The sequence below is a fragment of the Echeneis naucrates genome, chromosome 19, assembly GCF_900963305.1.
Source record: "Echeneis naucrates chromosome 19, fEcheNa1.1, whole genome shotgun sequence".
NCBI classification, from domain to species: Eukaryota; Metazoa; Chordata; class Actinopteri; order Carangiformes; family Echeneidae; genus Echeneis; species Echeneis naucrates.
The window spans coordinates 12,032,088-12,057,323 of record NC_042529.1 but is presented as its reverse complement, the minus strand read 5'-3'; the positions used below and the strand labels follow the sequence as shown (position 1 = coordinate 12,057,323).

Sequence of the window (25,236 nt, the reverse complement as noted above, 5' to 3'; positions counted from 1 at the left end):
GTCTGCAGTGGTTTCTTGTTTGACATGTGCGCACAGTTGTCAGGTATTTGTAGCCCGGTTTTGTTTGCTTTTTCAAATGGCAACCATCTCGTGAATTCACCTTATTCCCGTGGTGTGCGACATTAGCAGTGAAGCCAATGGCTCTGAGAGGTGTTTGAGTAAAGTGTGTTTGCTGCTCCTCAAAGATTCAGAATCTGCTCAGTCAGCCCTGAGAGAAAAGTTCACGTTGGTGTAAAGGCTGCATTTAATCTGAAGCAGTCTATTCTGTATTTTGTATTTCAGGATGAATAATGAAGTCATTCTAACCTCAGGGAAGACATTTTTGAGCACCAGCAGTTAGTTTACTCTCCTGGTTTTAAAGAAAAATCAACTGTAGCTAATTCTTTAGATTTTTTTATTTATTTTTTTTATGATTTGACATTTGTCTTATTTATAGCACACTTCCAGAGAAGCTGACGCAAAGAAGAAAGTGTTGCCTTTTTGTTTTGTTTTTTTTTTTTGGTGTCTGGACAGACGAGGAGGTGGAGCTGCTGCTTATCATGACAGGGTGATGTAAGGCCAAGAAAGCCAGTTGGGCCTGATCTCTTGTGCTTCCTCAGACATGTGAAGGTATGTATGTAATATGTCTACAATAAAACACCTAACTATACAATCCAAAAGCGATACATTTTTACTTTAGGGCTTAGTTTTGAAATGCTCTTTTCATTGTTGTACACAATTGGATTTGTGGTCATTGTCCTGGTTTCCAGTAGAGCCGGGGCTCCTGTCATGCTAACACATGACATGACATCTACAGTCAGTAGATGTGAAATGAGTTAGCTGCTAATCCAAAATAAAAATGACATGGCCTCCGAGACTTCTAAGGAGCAGCTCCACCACCACCTTGGCTGTTTGTGGCGAGCGCAACGGCACACCTGAAATCATGCTGAACTTCAGGCCTCAGTAAAAATTCACCACCTGAAGAGAAAAGCAGTCTCAAGATGTACATGTTTATTTCTGCTGTCACTTTTTGAAGATGTGTCCAGGTTGCACCACAACCTGTGTATCTCAGTACTAACTGTGCTGATGACTCCCAGCAAGTTTTTATCTACAGGGATCTTCATCAAGCACAAGAGACAAAAGGAATCGCACAGACCCATGATGATTTATTTTGTTTTGACCTCGTACAAGTGAAACCCCCCTTTGGAGCCATGTGCCCTACATTCTTGAAAACTGCAGAGTCAAAATGGGTAGAAGACAAAACATAAAAATATTTAAATTGGCACCACTCTGTCAAACAAAAGCAAAAAACGTGAACCTTCCTGCGTGTTTCCCCCGCTGTCTATGATTTGAAGAAGGTTGGACATCACAGTATTACAGTGGGATACATTTTGGGATTTATTATTTTTTATTGGTCTTTTAATGGCAATGAGCATTGTCTGTGAGTGAGGCCTGTCAAGTATCATCTGTGAGCTGTACATTTTTGTTATAGTTATTATTTTGCCTGAAGAGGGGAAAGATTACACTGTCCCGATATATATGCAAATACACAGAACGACAGGTAATTGAACACGCAGCTGACGTGTCCAGTCACCGTGTTTTGTCCTCTGGGCTGATTTGAAGTGTTTGTGTAGGAACATGCTGCATCTTCATCCCAGTCTGCTTCATTCATGTCTGCAAATACAGGCAGCAGATCGGCGGCTTTAAGACAATCCGGGCATCTCTGCAAGTCTGCGGATGACATCATTGATATTGTCAATGGTGTAAAGTGAGAGAGGGCTGGGTGGGGGTGTGTGAGGGGGGAGAGAGAGAGAGAGAGAAGGACCTCGGGGTCTGGTTTCGGCGTTTTTTCCTAAAAATAAAAACAGGATCCTTACAGGGAGAATCTTCCAGAGTCCCGGGGCTCGTGTCTGTGCGGATGTGGGGTATTTTTTGGGGGGTGTAGTGTTTGCGGAGCCGGACTTCAGGTCACATTTCAGATTATGAGCCGTCCGGAGCCGCGTCGGTGCGTCGCTGTCCAGGGTCCTGAGTGAGACACGGAGCCAGGCGACCACGGAGCCTCACACAACCCGGTGAGGGGGGGCGGGGGGTATTTTGGCTTGTCAAGGTGCCTGGAGGCGTGTGTGTGTGTGTGAGAGAGGCTTTCTGTGTTAAACAAATAGAGTGCACATAGAGTCGTGTTAGCGTGGGGGGGCTGGTTCAGGAGGGTGCGGTTATGGGATTTATTGCCACATTTGATGGACAGTGAGAGATGAGATGTGTGCTTTTGCATTCAGCACCTTACCCCATTTCTCTCCTGTGGTATCTGGGGCAGCTGCATCAAGTCTCCCCTCTGACAATAGCACGTCTCGTCTGTTTTTGCGGTCCTTTGCAGCTACCGTGGCTCTCAGTTTTATAACGGGGACAGTAAAGCGTCTTCGGAGGCTGAGCAGGGAGCTAAATGGGCTGCTAGTGTGCAGCAGTGGCTTGCTCTGCTTTTTTCCCTGCACCGTGAATGTGGTTGGGGGGGGGGGGGGGGTATGTAGGTCTACATTGCAGCTAAGACTGAAAAAAAAAAAAAAAAAAAACTTAGTCAGCATTTAGGGTAAAGTCAAGACATCTTCTGTCAAAAAGCCTTCAGTCTTTCCAGTCCTTATGTCATGGCTGTTCAGGAGGAAGTGGCTTGGGTGAGGAAAACATGACTCATTCCAAATTTTGTCAGGGGACTCCAGTCAGAGATTTGGAGTTTATGCAAATCACTTGTATACAGGACCAGACTTCTTTGAAGTGCTTTGGGAAGAGTGTGTGAGATGCCCCCCACCCTCCCCACCCCCCCCCACCACCACCACCACCACCACCACCACCACCACCACCCCGCCTCCACTCCTGCAGCTCTGAATAAATCATGTTATACAATTACATGCTCTGTTCTTCTTTGCTCTCACCATCTCCCCATGCACTTTATAAACACTTCAGTGGCCTACATTGTTGTCCTCCAAGGTACCAGAATTTATTATCACGCCCTCTGAAGGTGTAAATCAACTCAACATAGCTGAGCAGGGTCATTGCATTAGCTCTTGTGCAGCATTATTTTCCTTCCACTGTGTCTTCAGTAAGATCATGTTATGCCTGGAAATGAGCAACATTTTCCTTCTTAGCTCAAGCAAATCAAGTCAGACTGTACCGTGTCACTGTTTTTGATCCAGTCGTTCCCACTTCTCGTTCCTTTTCACCTCTCCAGTCGATTTCTCCCAGGCTTCCTGTTTTATTTTCTTTCATGATACAGCAGCTCATGGGCTCATGGCTTTGAGTCTAAACTCTGCAGCTTTGCACCACTGTGTCCCTTTACTCTATTGATCACCAGTGATTGATGGCAGCTTTGTGTGTGTTTGTATCCGTGTGTGTGTTTACCCCGTCAGTGAGGTGAAAAGCTCAGGAGCCATGGAGTTGAGGGTGGGGAACAAGTACCGCCTTGGGAGGAAGATAGGGAGTGGATCTTTTGGAGATATTTACCTCGGTGAGACTTCTTCTTCCTGCGATTACTTGAATTGGTGCTTAAAATTTCAAAGGTCAAGAGACCCTGGTCATGTTAGAAGCTGCTATGTCGCAACCGCACCTCTGCTCTTCCTCCCATCAGGCTCGAACATTGCTACAGGAGAGGAAGTAGCCATCAAACTGGAGTGTGTGAAGACCAAACATCCACAGCTCCATATTGAAAGCAAGTTCTACAAGATGATGCAGGGTGGAGGTGAGATGCGCCAAACAGTTTCTGAAACCTTTGCAAAGAGTTTGAGGTCCACTGAGGGGCATATAGGGCTGATGATGGGTCAATACAACTGTTCAGGGGTATTTCCAACGATTACAAAGGTTTCATGAGGCATTGTGGGGCTTCTTCAGACCTTAAAAAGTATCTCATAACATTTACAGGACATATGAGGTGCGTTTAGGGTCACTCCAGAACACCGAGAGACATCTTTGACTGGAGTTAAAGAGCATTTGAGTCAGTTTAGGGTTGTTGAGAGCAGTAGCACCGAGATGTCATTATGTCTGTAGAAAGTGTTTAAGTGATGCATTTTAATGTCCAATTAACTGATATTATATGGTAAGACTTCGTTTGTCTTGAAAGAAAATGTGACAGGTTACATCATCACAGACTAAGAGGAAGTAGTTATTAAAAAATAATAGTAAGTCATGTCAGAAACAGTCAGTTGATGAATAAAGCTGAAATCAACCATGCAAGATCAAAGGAACAGCTGACATAGTTCAAATAATGAATGAAGTTGTTGAAACTGTCAGCAAAGTAAATGTAACTTTGAAAGAGCCGAAGATATGAATTGGTGAAGTATAACGTGTAGCTGGAATTCTCTGCTCTGTGTTTCCTAACACTCCCGACAGTGGGAATCCCGTCAATTAAATGGTGCGGCGCTGAAGGCGACTACAACGTTATGGTGATGGAGCTGCTGGGGCCCAGTTTGGAGGACCTGTTCAACTTCTGCTCCCGCAAGTTCAGTCTGAAAACGGTGCTGCTGCTGGCCGACCAGATGGTGAGACAGACTGAACGACTGCGGTTCACATGATAAGACCTCAGGGTGCATTTAACTGACTTTAGGGCTTCCTCGAAGCACCAAGGCTGAGAAAAAATGATTCAGTAGAATTATAAATGACTCCGAGGGACAAATGAAATAATCTAATTCCGAACATATTCAACTGTCCAAACTTTCACCTTTTCCTCCTTACAAAATAAAAGAAAGAAAAGTGAAGACAGTTTTCAATGAAAGCACGTGTCTATTTTTAGACTCCAAGGAGAGGGATCTTTTGAAATCGGAGAGTAATTCTCACTAAACCAAGGCTTGCTTCCCGGCTCAAGACAAAGCTTATCCCCTGACTATCTCCAACCATTCAACTCCTCTGTGAAAATCAATTCAAATCTAGGACATGGTGGCTCCACAAGGCAGCCTAATCCTCCTCACATAGGTCAGACTGCGGTGTCTTTTGTGAGTCTTTGTAATCTGTCATATGTCGTTCTTTAGTCCACAACTGGCACATTTGCTCTTTTCATCCCCATTTTCTCTTGGCCACTTTGCTCTCCTCTCCTCTCCTCTCCTCTCTTCTCCTTAACTCAACTGCACCTTTACATTAAAATGACTTGTATATATCAACACAGGCTGGCAGGATTATTGATCAGTACCAGTGACTATAATTTCATAGGGACAGTGAGAGTTGTAGACCTTGAAACTCGCTTTTAGTTTTCAGATCAAAGACTCTAAAACTGCAACTATAAAGACTCCTGGTCTTGCAACTCAACCATTCAACACCAGTAAAAGTTATTGATAATCTAGAAAGGAGTAACTGTTTATTGGATGGTTAGGCCAAAGTCCCAACTACTCTGAAAATCATCTGAAAGTCTTCTCTATTTTTTCTATATCCATAATCCCTTTATTTTCTGGCTTTAGTTTTAATAATTCATTCACAGATAGAAATTTGGAGGCTTCATGTCAAGTCATGGTTGTCAGAGCATCCGCTGAGCATTTCAAAAACATTCTCCAATGTCAACCTGCATTATTACCTTTTACTTTTGTCACCATGACAGAATAAAAACTCAAGCTCAAACACACTTGAAGCTCTTTTTACTGAATTTTTTATTGAATTTGTGAAGATAGTGGTTCTGAAGGGATCTTTCTAAAACCTAAATACTGTATATTTTCATTGGCCTAAGCACGCTCATTGGTTAGCCCTGGCCTATCTTGTCACTTTCTGACAGCGACTCTCCGCAGACTTCAGTCTGCTCTGAAGACATAGTGCTGCTCCTTCATTACGAAACAGCAGTCAAAATTTTTCAACCCTCTGAAGCCACAGTCACCACAACCTGCCCCAGGCTCCAAATCTCATTCAGCAGCTGAGAAAACATAGAAATTGTCCCTTAAACCATCATACATCAGTCTGTTGTGTGTCCTCCATCTTTAGGAAAGGGAATGGCCGAATTGTGGGAGGGAGAAATGTTTATTGTGATTACATTTTTGACTCAGCCACGTTTGACGAACATTTTCTGTCAATGGGGTTCAGCTAAATCCTTCTCTCTGTCTCACTGCAGATCAGTAGGATTGAATACATCCACTCCAAGAACTTCATCCACAGAGACGTAAAGCCTGATAACTTTCTGATGGGCCTTGGCAAGAAGGGGAACCTGGTCTACATCATAGATTTCGGCCTGGCCAAGAAATACCGTGATGCCCGGACGCACCAACACATCCCTTACCGTGAGAATAAGAACCTCACAGGCACCGCTCGCTATGCATCCATCAATACCCATCTGGGGATCGGTAAGCACACAGAGGAAAACGACGGTTTATATGTAGGATATGTTTCCCAAGTCCCTCTCTTTCTTTTATTTTGCTGTTTTCTTTTCTTCCACAGAGCAGTCGAGGCGAGACGACCTGGAGTCTCTGGGCTATGTGCTCATGTACTTCAACCTGGGATCTCTGCCCTGGCAGGGGCTCAAAGCCGCTACCAAGAGACAGAAGTATGAACGGATCAGCGAGAAAAAAATGTCCACCCCTATTGAGGTTCTCTGCAAGGGATACCCCTGTGAGTAGATGGGATTTTGACAACAGTGATAGGATGGGTAAGAGTAAGGAAGCCAATTTAAACAGGGCCTGTGTAACATTTAGCCCATTTCACCTGTCTAAGCCTGTCCTGCCTCCAAATCCATTTCTCCCTCTCTGTTTCCAAGCTGAATTCTCCACATACCTGAACATGTGTCGTGCCCTGAGGTTCGATGACAAGCCGGACTACTCTTATCTGAGGCAGCTTTTCAGGAACCTTTTCCACCGACAGGGCTTCTCCTATGACTACGTCTTTGACTGGAACATGCTGAAGTTTGTGAGTGTCATGCTTTTCATAAGCTTTTTCTACACTGGGGGTTTAAATCTTTTCGGCTTTCCGATGGTTCCTCTGTGTTTTAGGGAGCTAGCAGAACATCAGAGGAGGGAGAAAGAGAGAGGCGGGAGGGAAAAGAAGGAGAGGAGCGAGCAGGAGGAGGCCAAAGAGGCGGTGGAGGTCGTGCTCTGCCGTCTGGTCCAAACCCTTCAGCAGCCAACAGAGTCAGGAACGAGGTAGACGCTGCGCCCTCCAATCCTGTCACACGTGGCGTCCAGCAGTCAGGTCAGGAAATTGGTTGGTTGGAACTAACTGCAGGACACAACTGCTCTTATTTCAAATGTGTGTTTTTCTGTCTTCCTGCAGGTAACCGCTCTCCTCAGGCAGGGAGGGCAGAACGAGCAGAGCGAGAGAGGAAGGTGGCCATGAGGCTTCATCGCGGAGCCCCCGCCAACATCTCCTCCTCTGACCTCACTGCGCGCCTTGACCAGTCACGCATCACTGCATCGCAGGTAGGAAGACTGTGACTAGCTTACTACTGTCCGACCTTGTTGTGAAGGCAGTTGGACATAATGCTGCTCAGTGGGGGCACCATAATCTCTTCTTTTGTGAATGCAACAATGACCAAAGCTCTTGTCAAGCAACATCCTCCACTGCCTGCTCTCTCTAAGAAAAGCAGCGTTCATCTAAAGAACTAATCCCCCTGAACTTGGTGTTCAGGTTTAGTAAACAAATGTCAGCAAATGCTCAACTGAGATGCTGAACTCAGTAAACGTGATGCCTCCCTTACATCAGCATGTTATCAGTGTCATTGTGAGCATTTTAGCATAGCATTGTTACCATTTAGCTCAAAGCCTCCCTGAGCTGCATGCATAGCTGTCGACTCTGTCTCGTTATTTTCGGGCTGAACCATAAATAAACTACTGCGGAGATTCTTTGTGATTAAAGTGGCTCAGAAGGATTTTCATTACCTTACACAAATTAGTAATTAATGATGGCAGATTGAAATTATTACCTGGGAAAACATTAAAATGATATTATATCATATCATATATATACAACATGCCTATTGCTGACACCATGAAGTGCTTTTGTTTTTGTGTTTTTTAAGGCTGATATAATATGGACATAGACTAAACTAATCTGAAGAGGCAGCATCCGGCTTGTTCATTATATGCAACTGGAGTCTTTCTGATGCCTGTTCGTTAGCTGGAACACGTATGCATCCTGCAGAAGTGACAGCAGCTCTTCTGAATGTCTGAACTTGCTGTAATTTTAATCATACTCAGTAAATCTGCTGCACCAGTGAATCAACCTGCCTCTCATGGTCCAAGCCTTTACTCAGTTTGTGTGCCTCTCTTTGTGGGTTTGCCCTCCATATGAATATTTGGATCCTCAGAGAAAACCTCAGCGAAGCTGCTCACAATGGCCACAAAGAGCACAGGACAGAGACAATAAGTCATAAATCAAGGACTGAGAAAGGTCACCGGGTGCGGCCATTGACAGGCTCTTCAGGTTTCTGCCTTCTCCCTTTGTACAGCTTCAAGCCTCCCGTCTTTCTATCTGTGCTCAGGTCAGTGTGCCATTTGAACATCTGGCAAAGTGAGTTCATCCTGGCTTGCCCGCAGGTCAGTGGCAGGTATGGACATGCATCACACTCACACACATACACACAGCGACCCCTGACCCTCCATGCTTAATATGCAGTGGGAGAAAAAAGGCAATATATTAGTTATTAAACAGCGGTAATTCACAGTAACACTGATGATGGATGACAACTAATGATAGCTTTTGGTAGTAAAACTGTCTCTACTGAACTTAGTATAGACTCTTTCCTCAACATGTTCCTGTACCATGGAAAATGTCTCTGAGCTGAAACCTGGTGCTTATATTTAAAAATCCTTTGGCTCTGTCGACCTTGTTTGCTGCTATATTTTTTTTGGAACTGGCACATGATGAATCTTGGGGTAGGTTGGGCCACGCAGGATCCACCTGTTGGATCCCTCACACACATTTGTTGGCTGCATATGAGGGAGCTTTTTGACACAAACAGCGTTCAAATACTCCCTCTGTAACATGCAGCCCCTGCTGTTATTTACTTCTTGTCGAGCCTACATAAACCAACCTGCTGCTGTTAACATTCACTTACGTTTCTAATGTGCTGATGGAAACAGTCCCCAGTAAACAGTTTACTCCAGTTGGAGAAACATGTTTCTTTGAAGCTACGGTTGTTTTATTCTTTGTATTTAATTTAAAAATAAATCTGAAGCTTATTAGTAAGAAAGACACAGCATAGCTTTAGTTTTGGTCATTTTATGCTACAATTTTATAGAATATCTTGTCCTTCAGTTATCCGAAGAACTAACATTGGTCTTCCTTGTTTGGTTTCTTGTGGTTTGTCAGCTGCAGGGTATCAAATACCCCCTACTTTTCAAATGGATGAATGAAACATGAATGAGTGGCGAAGAGGAGCAGAACGAGGCCTTGTGTCCGTGTGTCTGTCAGCGCTGTGTGAGCATGCTCGGTGTTACAGAAACGCTGAGATGATAGAGAACCAGTGAGACAAACAGACTCTTGGCTGGAACTGATTGCTTTTTGGGATGCTGGAGGAGGAAGGGACTGAAACAACACGCAGGTCAGGTCCCTTCTTCATTCATATTCACCTTCCCATCGACTCAGAGGCTCAACATGCAAAAAAAAAACAAACAAAAAAAAACAAAAACAAAAACAAAAAACAACAAAAAACTAACAAAAAAACAAAAAGATAACATCTGAAGTGCACAAAATGGACTTAATTTAAATTATTCTGTGGTTTACAGCTGTGTTTGAATAAAAAAATAACTATAAACCTGCTATTGTTTGAGAGCTACATCTGCTGTTTATGGTGTTCTTGATTATAAATGAATATGTAAACATCTATGGACATGAACACAAAATTAGAGTGTATTTAGGCCTACAATAGATGAGACAGGAGAATGCTTAAAAATGAACCAAGGGGAAGATTAGAGGGAGACAATGAATGAATTTATGGATGAGAGCAAGGCTGCTTTTTGTCAGTAAATGTCAGTGTCTGTCTGTGTGTTAATGTCTTCAATATTTGTTTTGCCTTCAGCTTTGCTTTAGAGAGTCTGAGGAAAGGAAGCACAGAGAAAGGAAACATGAATGGTGATCACTTATCCACAAATTCTTACAGAGGATCTGTCCCAATAAAAGGTTTATCAGACGGAGGTGAGATGAACCAGGCAAACATGCTCACCGGACATGACAAGATGAAGAAAACTATGAGAAAGACAGCTTTGAGTTGAGGTCAGGATGCAGGGAGAGCCATGATGATTGTACGATATGATAAAGCCTTAGTCCAGCTTGTAACTCCGGGTATGAGGAGACTTGAGAAAGTTAGAAGATCTTGGTGATGAACAAGTCTGGTCTTACATTTATATTTTTGTTCTATATGTTTGCTTTTTTTTTTTACTTTATAATACATGTAAATGTGTAGATACCTTTTGCCGGAATGTGACAGATTGTTTAAAGAAGATGCTGGAAAGAAAAGAGTGTCATTTCCTGAGAGCCCTGGGCCAAATAGTGAACCAATAACCTTTGGAGTCTGCCAGGTGTGTGTTTTGGTTTCCACTGTGGCAGGCAATGACAGAAAGGTTCTTGTTAATATTTTGAGGAGTATGTTGACCCAGACCTTTCAGGATGGACAGATGTCACCAGTGGGATGAAACTGACTGATGTCCTGTACATTTCTTTACCATGCTTCAACTTTATTACTATGATATTTGTGTATATTTTCTGAATCAATAAAAATATACACAGCTTATACATTCTTCTGATGTTTTGTTTCACCTCATACAGAATACAATTAATTCATTTTGAATAAATGATATTATTAAATTTTATATTTAATTAAATATATTTAAATTTTATATTATCACTTGTACTACTTGTAACCCATTTAACTTTATTTTACACAATTGATTAAATTGTGTTTTTACGTTTAGTTTTTTTGTTTATTTCTTAAGTTTTTTTGCTTTGTTGCCATTGTACAGTTTTGCAATCAAGGAGAGTATATGCAAACGTATTCAATTATTCACTTGTTTTACTTTTAACTCCACTTCATATATCTGAAAAATCGTTTTAGAAGTTACCTTTCAGATTAAAACTTTACAAATGAAACAATTTTTTTAAACAACACAATTCATAAATATCCAATGCACAACTCAATCAGCTACAATATTAACTCATTTCATTTTATGATAGCTGTAAAAAAATGTAATTAAATAATGTATAATAATAAATATCACTGATTATGCGTAATATAAGGTTCACTATTCTCAAATACATTTTGGTGATAATGTCTTCAGACATAGGCAAAATTTTTACTTTACTTGTACTATTTTTACATTATCAATCCAGTCATCTGTACTGCTTACTTGTCAGGCTCACGGAGGAAGCTGTAGCTGACTGGAGGGCAGGGTCATGAACAGGTCATCAAAGGTCATCACAGGGTCTACAGAGACATTCAACAAATCACACTCAGACACACTTCAGATGTCAGATGACCAGCTAACATGAACCTGCATGTTCCTGGACTGTGGGAGTCAGAGTACCCAGAACTAACTCACTCCAGCTCAGAGAGAACATGCAAACTGCCCAGGCCTGGGGTTTGAACGCAGGACCTACTTGCATTGAGGGGACCACTGTCCCAGTATGCCACCATTTTTCTAATTTTACAAATATGTCTTCCACCACGGGCGGCACCTGGCAATCGTTATTAGTTAGACCTGTGCTTTTTCTGCCATGACAGGTCAAAACATGCACCGAGAGAAAGTCCTCCTCAACAAGATCAGGTCACGAAGTTACTTGTAATACTTAAAACTTAATGTTCTGGTTATTATTGGTTTCCCACACACTGTGACTACACAGGAAGTGATAAACAAATAATGAGTCAGGCCCCCGATCTTCTCCCACCGAGAATAAACTCCGCCCCCTGGCCGTGTCAGCCAGCGTCTGATTGGCTGTGCCGGCTCTTCCTGAGGCAGAGGGCGCGGCCATGTTAATGAGCCGTTAATCCGGCAGGGATCAGCGTGAAGGCTGCGGAGCGGAGACACCGGGGCGGCCGGGAAGGACGGAGCCCACCGCCGTAACTCCATCAGCAGCGACTCTACACCACGTTTACGGACACACAGCTGCTTTAGGCACGGTACGGACGCTGTTTGACATGAGAGAGCAACTTTAGGGGGGAGTTGTGTTATTTTGAGGCTGACGGGGCGGTCCGGCGGAGGCTCAACATGGATGAAGCGGCGGCTCGGTTGAGGAGCAGTTAGGGCCGTTTCGGGGTTATTTCTGGCCCTGAGTTTTGTTGGACGGAGCTCAGGCGGGTTTTTAAACCACTACACCTTTTTTTCAGGTGAGTCTGCTCCCTGAAACAGGTGAGAAATACTTTGCCTTGATACAAACACTAATTTATCCGAGTAACTGAAGTGTTTCTCCGTTTCAGACGTTAACTGTCGCGGCTGTTTTGTTAACAAAGGTGAGTCTCAAGCGGGGCTTCATTTTTTTATTTGTTTGTGTGCATCACTTCCATATTATCCAAGCTTGTGCCGTCATATTTACTTTCATATCGTTACAGTAAAATCACTGCAATGGAAATGTTATCAGAGTAGCAGCTTGCTCTGTAAACGCCACCTTTGTTGTTGTTGTTGTTGTTGTTGTGGTTCAAGCCTCTAATAATCCAGTCTGCCTGTCCACCATATCATTATTTATGAATTATACACACCTCCTGTCTGGTCCCATCACCTCCTTCCCATCTGTTGCTTGGCTTTATTACCGACCCCCTGCCTCTGTAGTAAACCTCGTGTGTCCTTCTGTGTGTGACCTTTTTTGCCTTTCAAATGAAACACACAGATGTCCCTTTTGCTCCAGCACAGCATCACTGCCCTGTCACCGGTATTGTTAGGTGTGTGTGTGTGTGTGTGTGTGTGTGTGTGTGTGTCTGCCTGCTGATGCCTTCACTTCTCCTTGTTGACATGTGAATCTGCTGATCAACACCAAATGAATATAAATGACCTGCTGCCACACACACAAATACAAACAAACTCAGTGTCACATATAAGTTCATGTAAATGGGTCAATGTATTTTATCTAACCACCAAATTAACTCACTAAACTAAGATAATTAGCGTTATAAAGAAGCTGTATGGTGGCTTGTATGTGTTTGTGTATATATATATGTGTGTGTGTGTGTGTGTGGTGGTGGCGGCGGGGGTGGCATATTGTCAGCCTGTCTTTGTCAGCACCATTTGTTCTGGGTGCATTGTGACTGTCAGTTGCCATGCTACTCTGGCAGATGAACCATAATAGGTCTCTCACCGTCTCTATCTGTAGCCACTTTTAGCACTTATGTCCACTTTTTTACAATTCAACATTAAGGTCTCCATCTCCCCCAAGCACACACATCTGTCAGTGTCCAAGAACAAATACACCCTGCAAACATGACTGTGACACTGACCGGCTGCTGCTGCTTATGCAACATGTCCTTCGGCCACTTGAAGTCCAGTCATCTTCATTAGCTTTGGGTTGGATAAAACGGCGTGTATAACATCTTTGGTTCATCTTCATGTAAACTTGGTCATGCTGGTTGTTTGTGCTTGTTTGACTTACTGGCCAAATATTGAAATATCTATGATTAAAAGAAGTGGGATTATACATTCCAAGATGTTTATGACACTAGTTTGCAAAAAATGTTTCCAGCTTTATTTTAACTTTGTTTTAGTTGCCAGTCCTCTGACAACCAAGAGTAACATTTTTAATAGATGTCACCATTTCACAGCAACAGCAGAATTGTAGCTGACGATTGGCTCATGGCATTCTGGGGAATGTAGGAATACACTGAAGAACAATGATACTTTATAGTTATCACATACAGATTGTTGACTTATAGTAAGTCATTGTCATGTGGTGTATCTGTTTATCCTTAATCTGGCTGCCTGTCATGAAAATGATAAAGAGTGCATGTGATCTATATTCTAGGTTAATGATTGCCAGTGGGAATTGATGTTCATACCTAACGGGTTGTGTCAACCTCATTGTCACTCTTTGAGTTTCATTGTTTATCATATTTACACGTGCATGCCCTTTCATACATTTCACTCATCATCATCGTCTTTTCTGTCCAACTTGTCCTCTAAAGACATCAACACCCTCTGTGCGACTTCCAGATGTTGAAGCTGTGGCGGCGAGACATGTCGCTGTCAGAGAGGCTGGGGGAAGATTCTCCCCTGGCTGCAGCACCTGGCCTCCCACTCACAGCAGCACCAACAGGCCCTAATATTTCATGGTTCCCAGAAGCACCACGGTTGAGCACAGAACAGCCTATCTTTCTCATGACTCCTGGAGCACAGGCTGTGTCTGGCTTCTTTGTCTGGACTGCACTCATCCTCACCTGTCACCAGGTAACAGCTTCCAAACAGCATGATAGGAGGGAGGAGTATGAATAATCATATTTTAAATTCAAACAAAACTGGGTGGTGCTGTTTTATTTACCTAGCTGGAGATACAAATGAGTTTTGATTTAACAGGTTCTCTCAAACAGCTGCTCTTAAAGGAATACAGGAGCCAGGCATGGGTGTGTGTGTGTGTTATCTAATGCACAGATGATGTGATCCTGAAAACACACACACACACACACACATTTGCTCAGGCCAAGAGAAGGGCAGGGGTTGCTTGGCAACATCCCTCAGCAGGTGTTTGTTATACCAACCAAGAATATGCAAGAAACACACTTATGTTTGTTCAGCTGAAACTTGATCCAGATGGATGCAAAGCCTGCAAAGTTTTTAAAATGTGTCTCCCAGTTTAAGTTATAGATGTCTTATCTTCATATAAAAGTGCTTATGTCCTGCCGTACTGACTTACCAGTGCACAACAATAGTGAGAACAGGGAATCAGCTTCTGTTTCTAGTCTTCACTAACAGGTCTTATTTTCAGTATAATCTTTCTGAATCTAAAGTGTCCATTCTGTCTGTTCCAGATCTATATGCATCTCCGGTTTTACAGCTCACCCCGGGAGCAGCGCCACATTGTGAGGATCCTCTTTATCGTTCCCATCTATGCCTTTGACTCCTGGCTCAGCCTCCTCTTCTTCACCAATGACCAGTACTATGTGTACTTTGGCACAGTGAGGGACTGTTACGAAGGTAAGGACGTGTTTCTGACATTCTTGCCTGTGGGTTAAATGGCAGTGATGGTCCAGACAATAAAGCAACAGCTCTTCCCCAATAATCATTTGCTGGCAGGCTGCTTTGAGAGTTGTGATTGAAGTAATGAATGAGATTAGTGAAGAATGGCCTAACCAACCACCTTTAACATATAGATTCCACCTACACAACGAATCCTTGTCAGATTCTTAGCTTTTCTGTTAAAGTTGATTAAAAGTTACACTAAAGTGAGGGATTGTCTCATCTCACTGTAAGATGACAGAGTAAAGCAGCTTTAATTCTGTAATGAAGTTTACAACATCTCAGACACATTTTCTTGACCTGCTTGATTAGAAAAATTCACAGTTTCAATGTTTTAAAATTGTCCGCACATATTGGGACAGTAGCTATTTTTAATTCTCAAATACTTTTTACTTTTTATATTTGTCCGAGTGAATATATCTGAGGTTTGGTTTTGGGGATTTCCTTGAAGTGAGTTAATGTCATTAGAACAGGTAGAATTGTAACAACAGCTCATAATTGAGCTGATCACTGTAGCTTGAAAGTATTTGCATATGATAAAGAGATGACGATTTGGTGATCTGGTTGTGCTTAGCAAGTGACAAAAAATATTGTTGGATGCTTCCAATCTGTAATGGTTTGAAATCTTGAACGAACAGGAGGGGATGGACGGCATCTTACTGCCTCCGCTCCACATTCTTTACAGTCAGCTGTGATGGTCAGGATAAAAATAGTTCACTCGCTGTGACTACTAGCTCCGGTGCTACTTCCTGCGCCGGCAAAGAGATGATGTCACATGCATTTAGATATGAGTTGGGGGATACACTATACATGGTTCTGCTTTTGACAGGAAGTGTCGTCAGTGTTAATCATCATATAACTCCCACAGACAGATTGCTGCTCCTTGTCCAAATTTCTTCCACCTACTTGTGTGATCATCTTTCCTTCTTTCACTGTCTACCTCTACCACACTCCTTCCTCCTCCTCATGTCTGGTCTTCCTTGTTCTGTTTGCTCTCGCCTTCTCACAATCCTGCTTCACCCTGCCTAGAGCTTTGCCTGAGCAAGGATGGTCCAACCTGTTGCATGGCAACAGTGCTGAGAAATCTTCCTCATCAACTGCAATGGCTGCATCAGATAATGACTTTTTCACAACTGAACTTGCAGCAAAGTTCCTCATTGTACGTAGACCTACTGTATCACCATAGCAATGGGCAGAGCTGACGGGGGCTCTTGGGTCGTGGTGAAGGAGCACATTGATAAACAGCTGAGACACAGAGCAGATGAACCGGTTCTCACCGCTCAGCTCTTTGTTTAAGACAAGGTACTGGCAAGTGTGGTACATTATTACTTAAGTGTTGTCTGAGAGGGGACTGACACCAGAAAAGAATCCAGTAATGTAGGTGTGAGTCAGTGTGTGTTTGTGTCATAGGATGAAAAGGACAATATAATAACCATAGCTGCAGACAGCTGACATAGCAAGAAGCTCTGCCATCAGTAAAAATGAGAGCTGCCAACATACCCATCCCTACACACAGCACATTTTCACACTTTCACAGTTGACTGATATTCACCTGCTACACGGGGCTACACTGGCCTTATTTTACCTCACATAGACAATCAGACAAAATCCGTGTGAAAGTGTCTGCACGCAAGCTCACACACACACCCACACACACACAGTGGGGTAGGAAGGTGCTTGGGGGTTAACAGGATTAGCCTGGTTGTGTTTTTCATGAGCTTCTTGGTCGTCATCAGCCTCTCACTGAAGCAGAAGGGGAGATAATCCACTGGTCACAAGAGACTCAGGTGAAAATCAGTCACAGGATGGAAAAGTGTGTGTGTCTGTATGTGTAGAGGTTTGGATATTCTTTCCTTGTGAAAGCTAGTTTAGTGGTTTTCAGCCAGAAAGTGACATCTTCATGCCATTCCAGCTTTTTATTTCTCCAGCAGGCATGTCACTATGATTTAACTATATGATTTCAGTGACCACATGTTCATACAGCCTGAGATTACTGTACTTAAGAGGACTCTCTGAGGGAAATTACATATTTCAAAACAACAAACTGTTTAAAAAAAAAAAGTGCTTTGCAGATAAATTATTTCCAATTATTAGATATAGATATTCAGAAGCAAAACACACCTGAAACAGACCTTTACATTGTTACACCTAAATAGAAGTGTGACACCTTTTATTTTGTGTATTTGCTCGTGTCCTCCGCTACAGTCTTTTCTTGACACTGAGGTTTTCTTCGATATCCACTTCATAGAGTCAATATAGCAAAACTTGTGAGCAAAGTTGGAAGTATGCTGTAGTGCCACTCCTGTGTTTGTGCAAGAAGTGCTCATTTAGTTGGCTGACCTATGGCAAGAATGAAATGAAAAGAAGATAGTAAAGCATGAGTACATAAATGTAAAAATGAATCAGGTATTAGTTTGATAGTGTGTAGTGTCACACCTTCATTCCATTTCTGAAACTGTGATTTAATGAATAACTGTTCTATTGTTGAAATAGTATAAATATCTTGCATGCTCCAACATCTGTATCAGTTGGTGTCAGCTGTTTCTAAACTCAGCACAGTCTGTTGGACCATTACACGTATAACACATTATTATGCACTATGTATCCTTGTGGACATTTGACAGGACGTTTGCGTGACTGTTGGGGTGTCTGTGGGTGATTCACTCTGCTGGGTTTTTAGTTTTAATCATTTTCTATAACTATTAATTTGTGTTGCTTAGTGCACCTTAAATATTTTATACATAACAAATACTACAAAAAGACTACAGAAAGTATGTGATGTATTTGTTATGACAATAATTTATATCACAAATTTCAAAATGAAAGCAGTGCTGCAGTCCAACCATTGAGTTTTGGAGTAAAAGATTTTATTAAATGTTAAATTTCAATTAAAAAGGATCAAGATGAACCTAAAACCATCTGCTGTTTTAAGAAAATGTTCTCACCTAAGGACAAGTTACAGTAGAAAAAGCACAGGTGTAAAATCTGCACTGAATTTCATTTGGCTGATTCAGTCTCAGTGTCCTAAAAAGAGTAAAATATAAACACAGAATCTACTTTGTTGCCACAATACCGATAATGATAACCGATGATGATAAATTCACCTTTTAAATATTTTCTTGATGCGTGTTAATTTTTGTTATTAAGGGACAGCAAAGTTCAGTTAGATCAGACAAATAACCAACAAGACGTTTGTAAGACATTCTTACAGGAGCATTTATTGTCAGACAAAATGATAAGTAGCCTCTTAAATATCTTTTCGGCCTGTTCAGGGCTATCATGGTTAATAGAAATGATGTCTGCTCAGACATAATAACAGCCAACCCTTTTTGTTTTCCCCCAGCATTTGTGATTTACAACTTCCTGAGTCTGTGCTATGAATACCTTGGAGGAGAGAGTGCCATAATGGCAGAGATCCGAGGGAAACCCATTGAGTAAGTCTCAGATTTTTACTGCAGAGTGATTGCATTTTAAAGAGTGTTTGTAGCCAAACATCAAAAAGAGATGGTTTGCGATTTTTTTTTTTCTCATGTTGTTCAATATTTTGTATATATTCCTTTTCCTCCTGCCGATTCCTACAGGTTTTGGAATTGCATTGTTCACTGCTCACAGATATCAGAAGCAGCTCAGGATGCTCTTCAGTTTATTATAGGACTGTATTAAACTGAGCATTGTTCCATCAGGTCCAGCTGTATGTACAGCACCTGCTGTCTGAGGGGAAAGGCCTACTCCATTGGCTTCCTGCGCTTCTGTAAGCAAGCCACTCTGCAGTTCTGTGTGGTCAAACCGCTCATGGCCGTCATCACTGTTATCCTGCAGGCCTACGGCAAATACAAGGACGGAGACTTCAAGTAAGTGCTTCAACCAGGAAAGAGATCTATCAACTAAACCTGGATTGATTATTAGGTGAATGCACCGTATGTGATTTGAGTAGTGGACTTGGTGGCAAGAACAAAAAAGCAGATATCTATTTGCCAAATTTATATTTGCGGATTACTCCTTTAAATTCAGTGACCTACACTGATCATCAATTCCTCTCTTAATTGTTTCAGTTTAATTCCTGATGGACTTCAGGCTTTAATCCTGATCGTCGATAATCAGAACAGAGCCACATCACTCTCTCTGACTTATTCTCCTTCCACAGTGTTGCCAGCGGGTACTTGTATGTAACCATCATCTACAACATCTCGGTCAGCTTGTCTCTGTATGCCCTGTTCCTCTTCTACATCGCCACAAGAGAGCTGCTCAGCCCTTATAGCCCCATGCTCAAGTTCTTCATGGTCAAGTCGGTCATCTTCCTCTCCTTCTGGCAGGGTAGGGAAGCTGCTATTAACAGCCACAGTGTGTCATGCAGCGCTGTAAGGACACTTTGATTAAGTACCATCTCGTCACTTGTGGTTAGGCATGTTGCTGGCCATCCTCGAGAAGTGCGGGGCCATCCCTCAGATTAACTCCTCGGAGGTGTCCGTTGGCGAGGGCACTGTTGCAGCCGGTTACCAGAACTTTATCATCTGCATCGAGATGTTTTTTGCAGCGCTCGCTCTGCGACATGCCTTCACATACAATGTCTACATGGACAAAAGTCTGGATTCACAAGGTGAGAAGATGAAAGGGCTTTTGAGTGTTTGATTTCTAACAGCTTGTGAGTATTTTCCGGCTCATCTCTCTCCTTTATTCTGTTACGTTTCACTTATTACTTTATGCACCCTCCTCCACTTTACTCACAATACCTGGACACCCAGTGCGTCATGTCTTTCTGTTTCTACACATCAGTCTTCATGTCTCTCTGTTTTCTTTCTGCTGCACCATAAAGGGTCCGTTCCTACATATGGAGAGTTTGGTAGGTTCAATACTGGTGATGTTTTCTCCTTGATTCCCCCATTTCACTCATATTAATTCTTTTTTCCCCCCAAGGATTTAAATATAGTTTGAGTTCATCCATAACTGTTGATGTCGTTCCAGTTTGCCTTTTTCCGTACGCTCTCTCTCTCCCCCTCCCGTTTTTCCTCTTTTTGTTCTGTTCCCTTCTGACTTGCCTCACTCTACATCACTGTGAACCTTCTTTCCTTGTCTCTTCCCTCTCTTTAAATCACATCCTCTGGCCCTGTACAATTCCTCCTCTCCCCCGTTCTCTTTCACCCATTCTCTCCTTTTGTGTGCTGAACATTCTCTAAATCACTGATGCCCCATTCCAGCCTTTTCTCTCCATTTGCTGTCTCTTTTCCTCTGCCAGCCTCTTCTCCCACTAAATCACTGCTCTCTTCTCATCCCCCTTTCTTCCCCTCTCTATTTGATCTCACCATAAATCCACCTTCCCTTAATGTTTTTACTTCTTTATTTTTCTTTTATCCCTGTACTTTTATTTTTTTTCCCCCAACGTTTTTAACCCACGACCCCCACCCCGTCTCTTTAAACCCTGTATACACTCTGGCCCCTTTCTTCCTGACTCTGACTCTGTGGTCTTGTCTGCCTCCTGCAGGCCGCTGTGCTCCCATGAAGAGTATTTCCAGTGGCCTGAAGGAGACGATGAACCCAGGGGACATGGTCCAAGATGCAATCCACAACTTCTCTCCAGCCTACCAGCAGTACACCCAGCAGTCTACACTGGAGCAGGGTGCACCGCCACCCGTGTCCCGCACCCACAGCACCATCAGTGCACGGGGCGACACAGAGAAGACCCTCTTGCTTAGCTCTGATGATGAATTCTAAAGGAGAGAAAGACACAAATGGGCACTTTTCATGTTGCAGCTGGATCTTATTCAGACTGATGCTTTAATGGTGGGTGGTACTTCTTCCTGTGCAGCTGGTCCTCTTAAATGTGTGATATATTGTAGAATTGCATGTTTGTTTTACCTGTTTTTGAGCCTGCTCATGAGTGCAAGGACCTTCTTGTGTAAACATTTCTGCACCCACATTTCCCAAGCATCTTATTTTGGAGGAAATACTCTGAGCTGATTTTGTGTTGAAATTACTGGCCAGAAAATGAACAGGGTTGTGTCAGTTTTTGGAAAGTTTATGAGTCACACTCAACATGCTGAATCATACTGACTTTAAAGGAAAGTTTTCTGGCTTGGATAGAACTTTAATTTGACATTTAAGCTCAGTCTTGGTTCCTCTGCGCAGATGTCTTTCTCAGTGGTTATGTCATCATCCTATTAGATGTTAATATTTAGTTTCTGAAGGCCTTGTTGTTTTCAGATGTCATGACTGGTTTTTCCCACTCATGGAAAGTTGCATTTGATTTCTCCCATGACTGGATGTGACAAATATGAAAATATATGTTTTGAATTTTAGATATTATGATGCAGACAGAACCTTTGCATTTTCATTTGCAAAAAATGAACAGATTAATAGGTCAGCAATTATATTAATGTGTTTCAGAGAGAAGCTGTTTTCAGTGTCATGACTGTCTCATGGTACAAATGTGCCAATGTGAGTGAACCGTAGTGGGTTGTGAGATTTTAAGGGACATTCTTCACTGCAAAGAGGTGATGGAACTAGAGGTAAACCAAGTCAGACACATGTGTTGTATGAATCATTGTTGTTAACTATATTGGTGGAACATATGAGAGCAGATTATAGCTTAGACAGTACATCTGCCTCAGTGAGCAGTAAGAGTGAAGGGCAGCAGCAGAACTGATCAGGATTATACTGGTGTAATTGGGGCATTGTTTGACAGCAGGGATTAAAGCTCGAGCTGGTTGATTTAGACTTTCGCAGTCCACGATGTAGGTTAACAAGAGTGAGGGCAAAAGAGGAGGAATATAGGTTAACAATAACTTCCGATGGTTTTTCTCCACAGAGGTGCTCCATCACAGCAGACTGCACTGACATTTAAAAGTGAACTTGAAGTCAACATATGAGCTTCTGTGTAAAGAAAAATAAATACAGCGCAGAGCATAGCCTGTGTTGATGCAGACATGAGCTGATGACAGCAAAATGAGCAGTAGGAAACCTTTACATACACACAGCGAGAAGTAGTGCTGTAAAGTCAGTGATTTAAATCACAGTGCGGAGTAATGCTCAGAGCCACGGAGTTCACAGGAAGTGTTTAAGTGATCCCGCTGATCCCCAATTTGTTAACATCTTGAATGTGTGCGTGTGTGTGTGTGTGTGAAAGGAACCAAATAGGTACTTTGGTCCAGTTTTAAATATTGGACCAATCAAATTACCACACCACTACTGTGCGTCTTTTTTAATAGAAGTGAATTTGACCAAGTGAGCACAAGAGTCAGGTCATATTTCAGCTTCCCTGCTTTTGTTTATCGTTTTTGTTTGTTTGTTTGTTTGTTTGTTTACGCTAACATGTCTCAAACTGAATCTTAGCACTACAACTTCATCTAAAGCGCTTACAGTGTTTCAGACACTCAGTAGCCACTCATTTCTAAATAAGATGAGTGTAAACTTAACATTGCTGTTTCTCCCGTCTTATGTTACACTTTTTTTTTCCATTGCAGTCAGAGTAGGTTATATTTTTATTTATTTCTTATTTTTTTGATTCATAATTGGAGTTGTTGAGTCATCAGAATGAGTCACGCTGAGGCTGCCAACGTGTTTACTGTAACTACTTTGACTGCTGTAGCTCTGTGTGAACATCAGGGGGCTGTGTGGAGGAGACGTGGACACACTGACGCTCATCAGCCGCTATCGCACCTTCAGGTTGGTGGATAGTGGAAAAATAATGCTTTGTCAGGGAGTCTGTCTCAGTGTATATTGTCCGATCATCAGTCTTGATTTTTTTTTTTTTTTAACTTCTTAACAGCTCAGTTTAAAATGAGAAGGGTGCCATATCTGATCAGAAGCCACAGCCTCTATTGATCACATTCTGGGTTCATGTTACTACATCTTGGTATGAATACAACAAAATACCAACTTAACTCCATCCAGCTATAAAGTGAGCCCGAGTTGCTTCATTTAAAAACACGGCTCTGTTCATCCGTTCTGTCTTTGGAAGTGTGTTTTTACGTTGGAATTGTAAATGAGCTAATCAGATGCAGTGATGGCAGTTGAGGATTGAAGTCTTTAACAGATAAAAATGTCTTGTATCCATTACTGAGCTTCATTTTCCTCTGCACTTTCTCATCAGGGTGGAAAATTATGAGGTGTCTGCCAGTCTTGCTGCACTTTGAATGCTCTCATGCACTCTTTCTCGCCCTCCTTCTCTATATCTTTGTCAGATTTTCTTATCACATGCATTGCTGTCACTATTGATATAAATACAATTTCACTTTTTGTGATGTATGTTGAGAAAGCAACAAATGCTCTTAAGCACATGAGAAACAAAAGACCTAGTTTTGTATTTTTACTTCATAACTGTATTTCTTTTTTTATTTCAGCAACAGGTTTGGTATGTAGTTCTTTGTATATAAGCTGCTCATGACGCTACTATTATATGTCTAATGGATAAATATTTGAATAAATCATAAAGATATTTAGTCTGATATTTAAGTTAAGCCCCTGTGTTTTCTTGGTCTCTAGTATGTAATTGGTTTTTCACTTAACTCTTACCCTACCCAGATGCTATAACAGTTTGAATTCAAGCTTTCTGTTGATGGTCCCTTGAACAGTTATCTACTGTACATTTGTTGGCATTTTACAACATCTCATTTCTTTATATTGCTGGTATTTGTAGAACTTGCATAAGTCAAAATTTAAACCACATTTCCCCTCACAGAATTGCTTCCTGCCACAGTGGTTCATGTTAATTTCATTATTTTGCCATCAAGAAAGGAAGAGACACTGGAGAGGATGCTGTACTTTGGGACAGAAACCAACATATCAGCATCATGATGGTGTAAAGACTAAATAAAATTAGTTGAGCTGGTAAACCAGACGACATGTTGCTGACAGGTGTTTTAGAGACCACTAGAGTTTTGGGGTGGTTTACCCCTGACAAAGTGAAAGTAACAGATTCTGCTACACTGGGTGGCTTTGTGCTATGTTATTACTGAACATTGTAAAGACCACAGAGGAAAAACCCAGAACATCGGGGATCTAGGAGGACTGTATTCTTTTGTGATCATCTTGAATATATTATCAGCTTACTCGTAATTCTCACTGTTCAAGAGCTATTTACTCATTTTATTATCTCTTGATCTGGACTGATTACTTGTGCAACACATTTTGTAGATCCACTTCCTGTCTTTACCACATGCTCAACCACTTTCCCAAACTAGTCAGATGACACACACACCATTTTATGTACAATATGTACAACATTTATTATAATTAATATTTAAAATAGACAATGTACTTAAATTTTCACAATAGAAAAAATACAAGTAATAAATACAAAGACCATTTTTGTTTTGCAAGTATTACAAAACATCCAGCACAATTTGACAGATGTGAGACGTTAAAATATTGAGGATAAATGCTTTGCCACACTGATATTCATATAGCTAAATATATGCCTCATATCTTAAGGAGTTAACACAGTCTAATGTGTTTTCAATGCCTGCTTATATATGATATTGCTAGCACTATTCAGTGGCCTAAACTCTATGAGATCCAGGCCTGTTTGCGCCAAAGTGCTCAAACAGGCCTGAGACCGATAGAGGATTTTCAAGTGAATAAAACACAATCTCTTTCCACCTTCTTCTCCAGCCCTCCTTGACTACTTTCTTTCTCCATCGTCTAGCAACTCCTCAACCTTCCTGTCTCCTCCTCATGCATCCATCCTTTTTCCAACTTTTTTTTTTTTTTCACTCATGGTTTCCTTTAACATCCCCCATTTCTGCCCCCCCCCCTACCCCCGCCAATTCAGAAGTGACCTTAATTTTTCACACAAATAACATACAAACCATCATAGAAAAATAATATCCCTCCGAGAATCCACTATAACAAGCCAGTACAAACATAGCAAAAACACAAACATGGGAGAAAAAAAAAAAAAAAAATCATACAGCAAATATGGCCATTGGCTTTGAGCATATTTCTATATAGCTAATAATTAACAATTTGTAAAGTAATAATGGTCACCACACAAAAAAATTAGACATGAGAATATCCCCCAACTAGTCATAAGTACTTCTGAAAACATCACAGCACTCGTTAGCTTGTCTTTTCATAATATCTACCTTTAAATACAAATAAAATATAGAATATATCTCTGATAAATGTCACTTAACATTTTCGTCTCTCAACGGCAAATACAAAT

At 41.7% G+C, this 25,236-nt stretch overlaps 2 protein-coding genes across 2 annotated transcripts; both read left to right on the top strand.

Annotated features, from left to right (window-relative positions):
* Positions 1–3,393: 3,393 nt before the first annotated feature.
* On the top strand, positions 3,394–9,295 carry csnk1e (casein kinase 1, epsilon). Its single transcript, XM_029527320.1, has 10 exons — positions 3,394–3,475; positions 3,596–3,706; positions 4,354–4,502; positions 6,050–6,278; positions 6,373–6,543; positions 6,689–6,837; positions 6,921–7,119; positions 7,201–7,346; positions 8,408–8,473; positions 9,238–9,295. The coding sequence occupies exons 1-9, from the start codon at positions 3,400–3,402 to the stop codon at positions 8,438–8,440; spliced, it is 1,263 nt and encodes a 420-aa protein (XP_029383180.1). The 5' UTR covers positions 3,394–3,399; the 3' UTR covers positions 8,441–8,473; positions 9,238–9,295.
* Positions 9,296–11,921: 2,626 nt separating this feature from the next.
* tmem184ba (transmembrane protein 184ba) lies at positions 11,922–23,512 on the top strand. Its single transcript, XM_029527582.1, has 9 exons — positions 11,922–12,247; positions 12,338–12,370; positions 14,030–14,291; positions 14,870–15,035; positions 18,421–18,511; positions 18,761–18,928; positions 19,222–19,391; positions 19,480–19,674; positions 20,557–23,512. Exons 3-9 carry the CDS (start codon positions 14,058–14,060, stop codon positions 20,784–20,786), a joined length of 1,254 nt encoding a protein of 417 aa, XP_029383442.1. The 5' UTR covers positions 11,922–12,247; positions 12,338–12,370; positions 14,030–14,057; the 3' UTR covers positions 20,787–23,512.
* Positions 23,513–25,236: the final 1,724 nt, after the last annotated feature.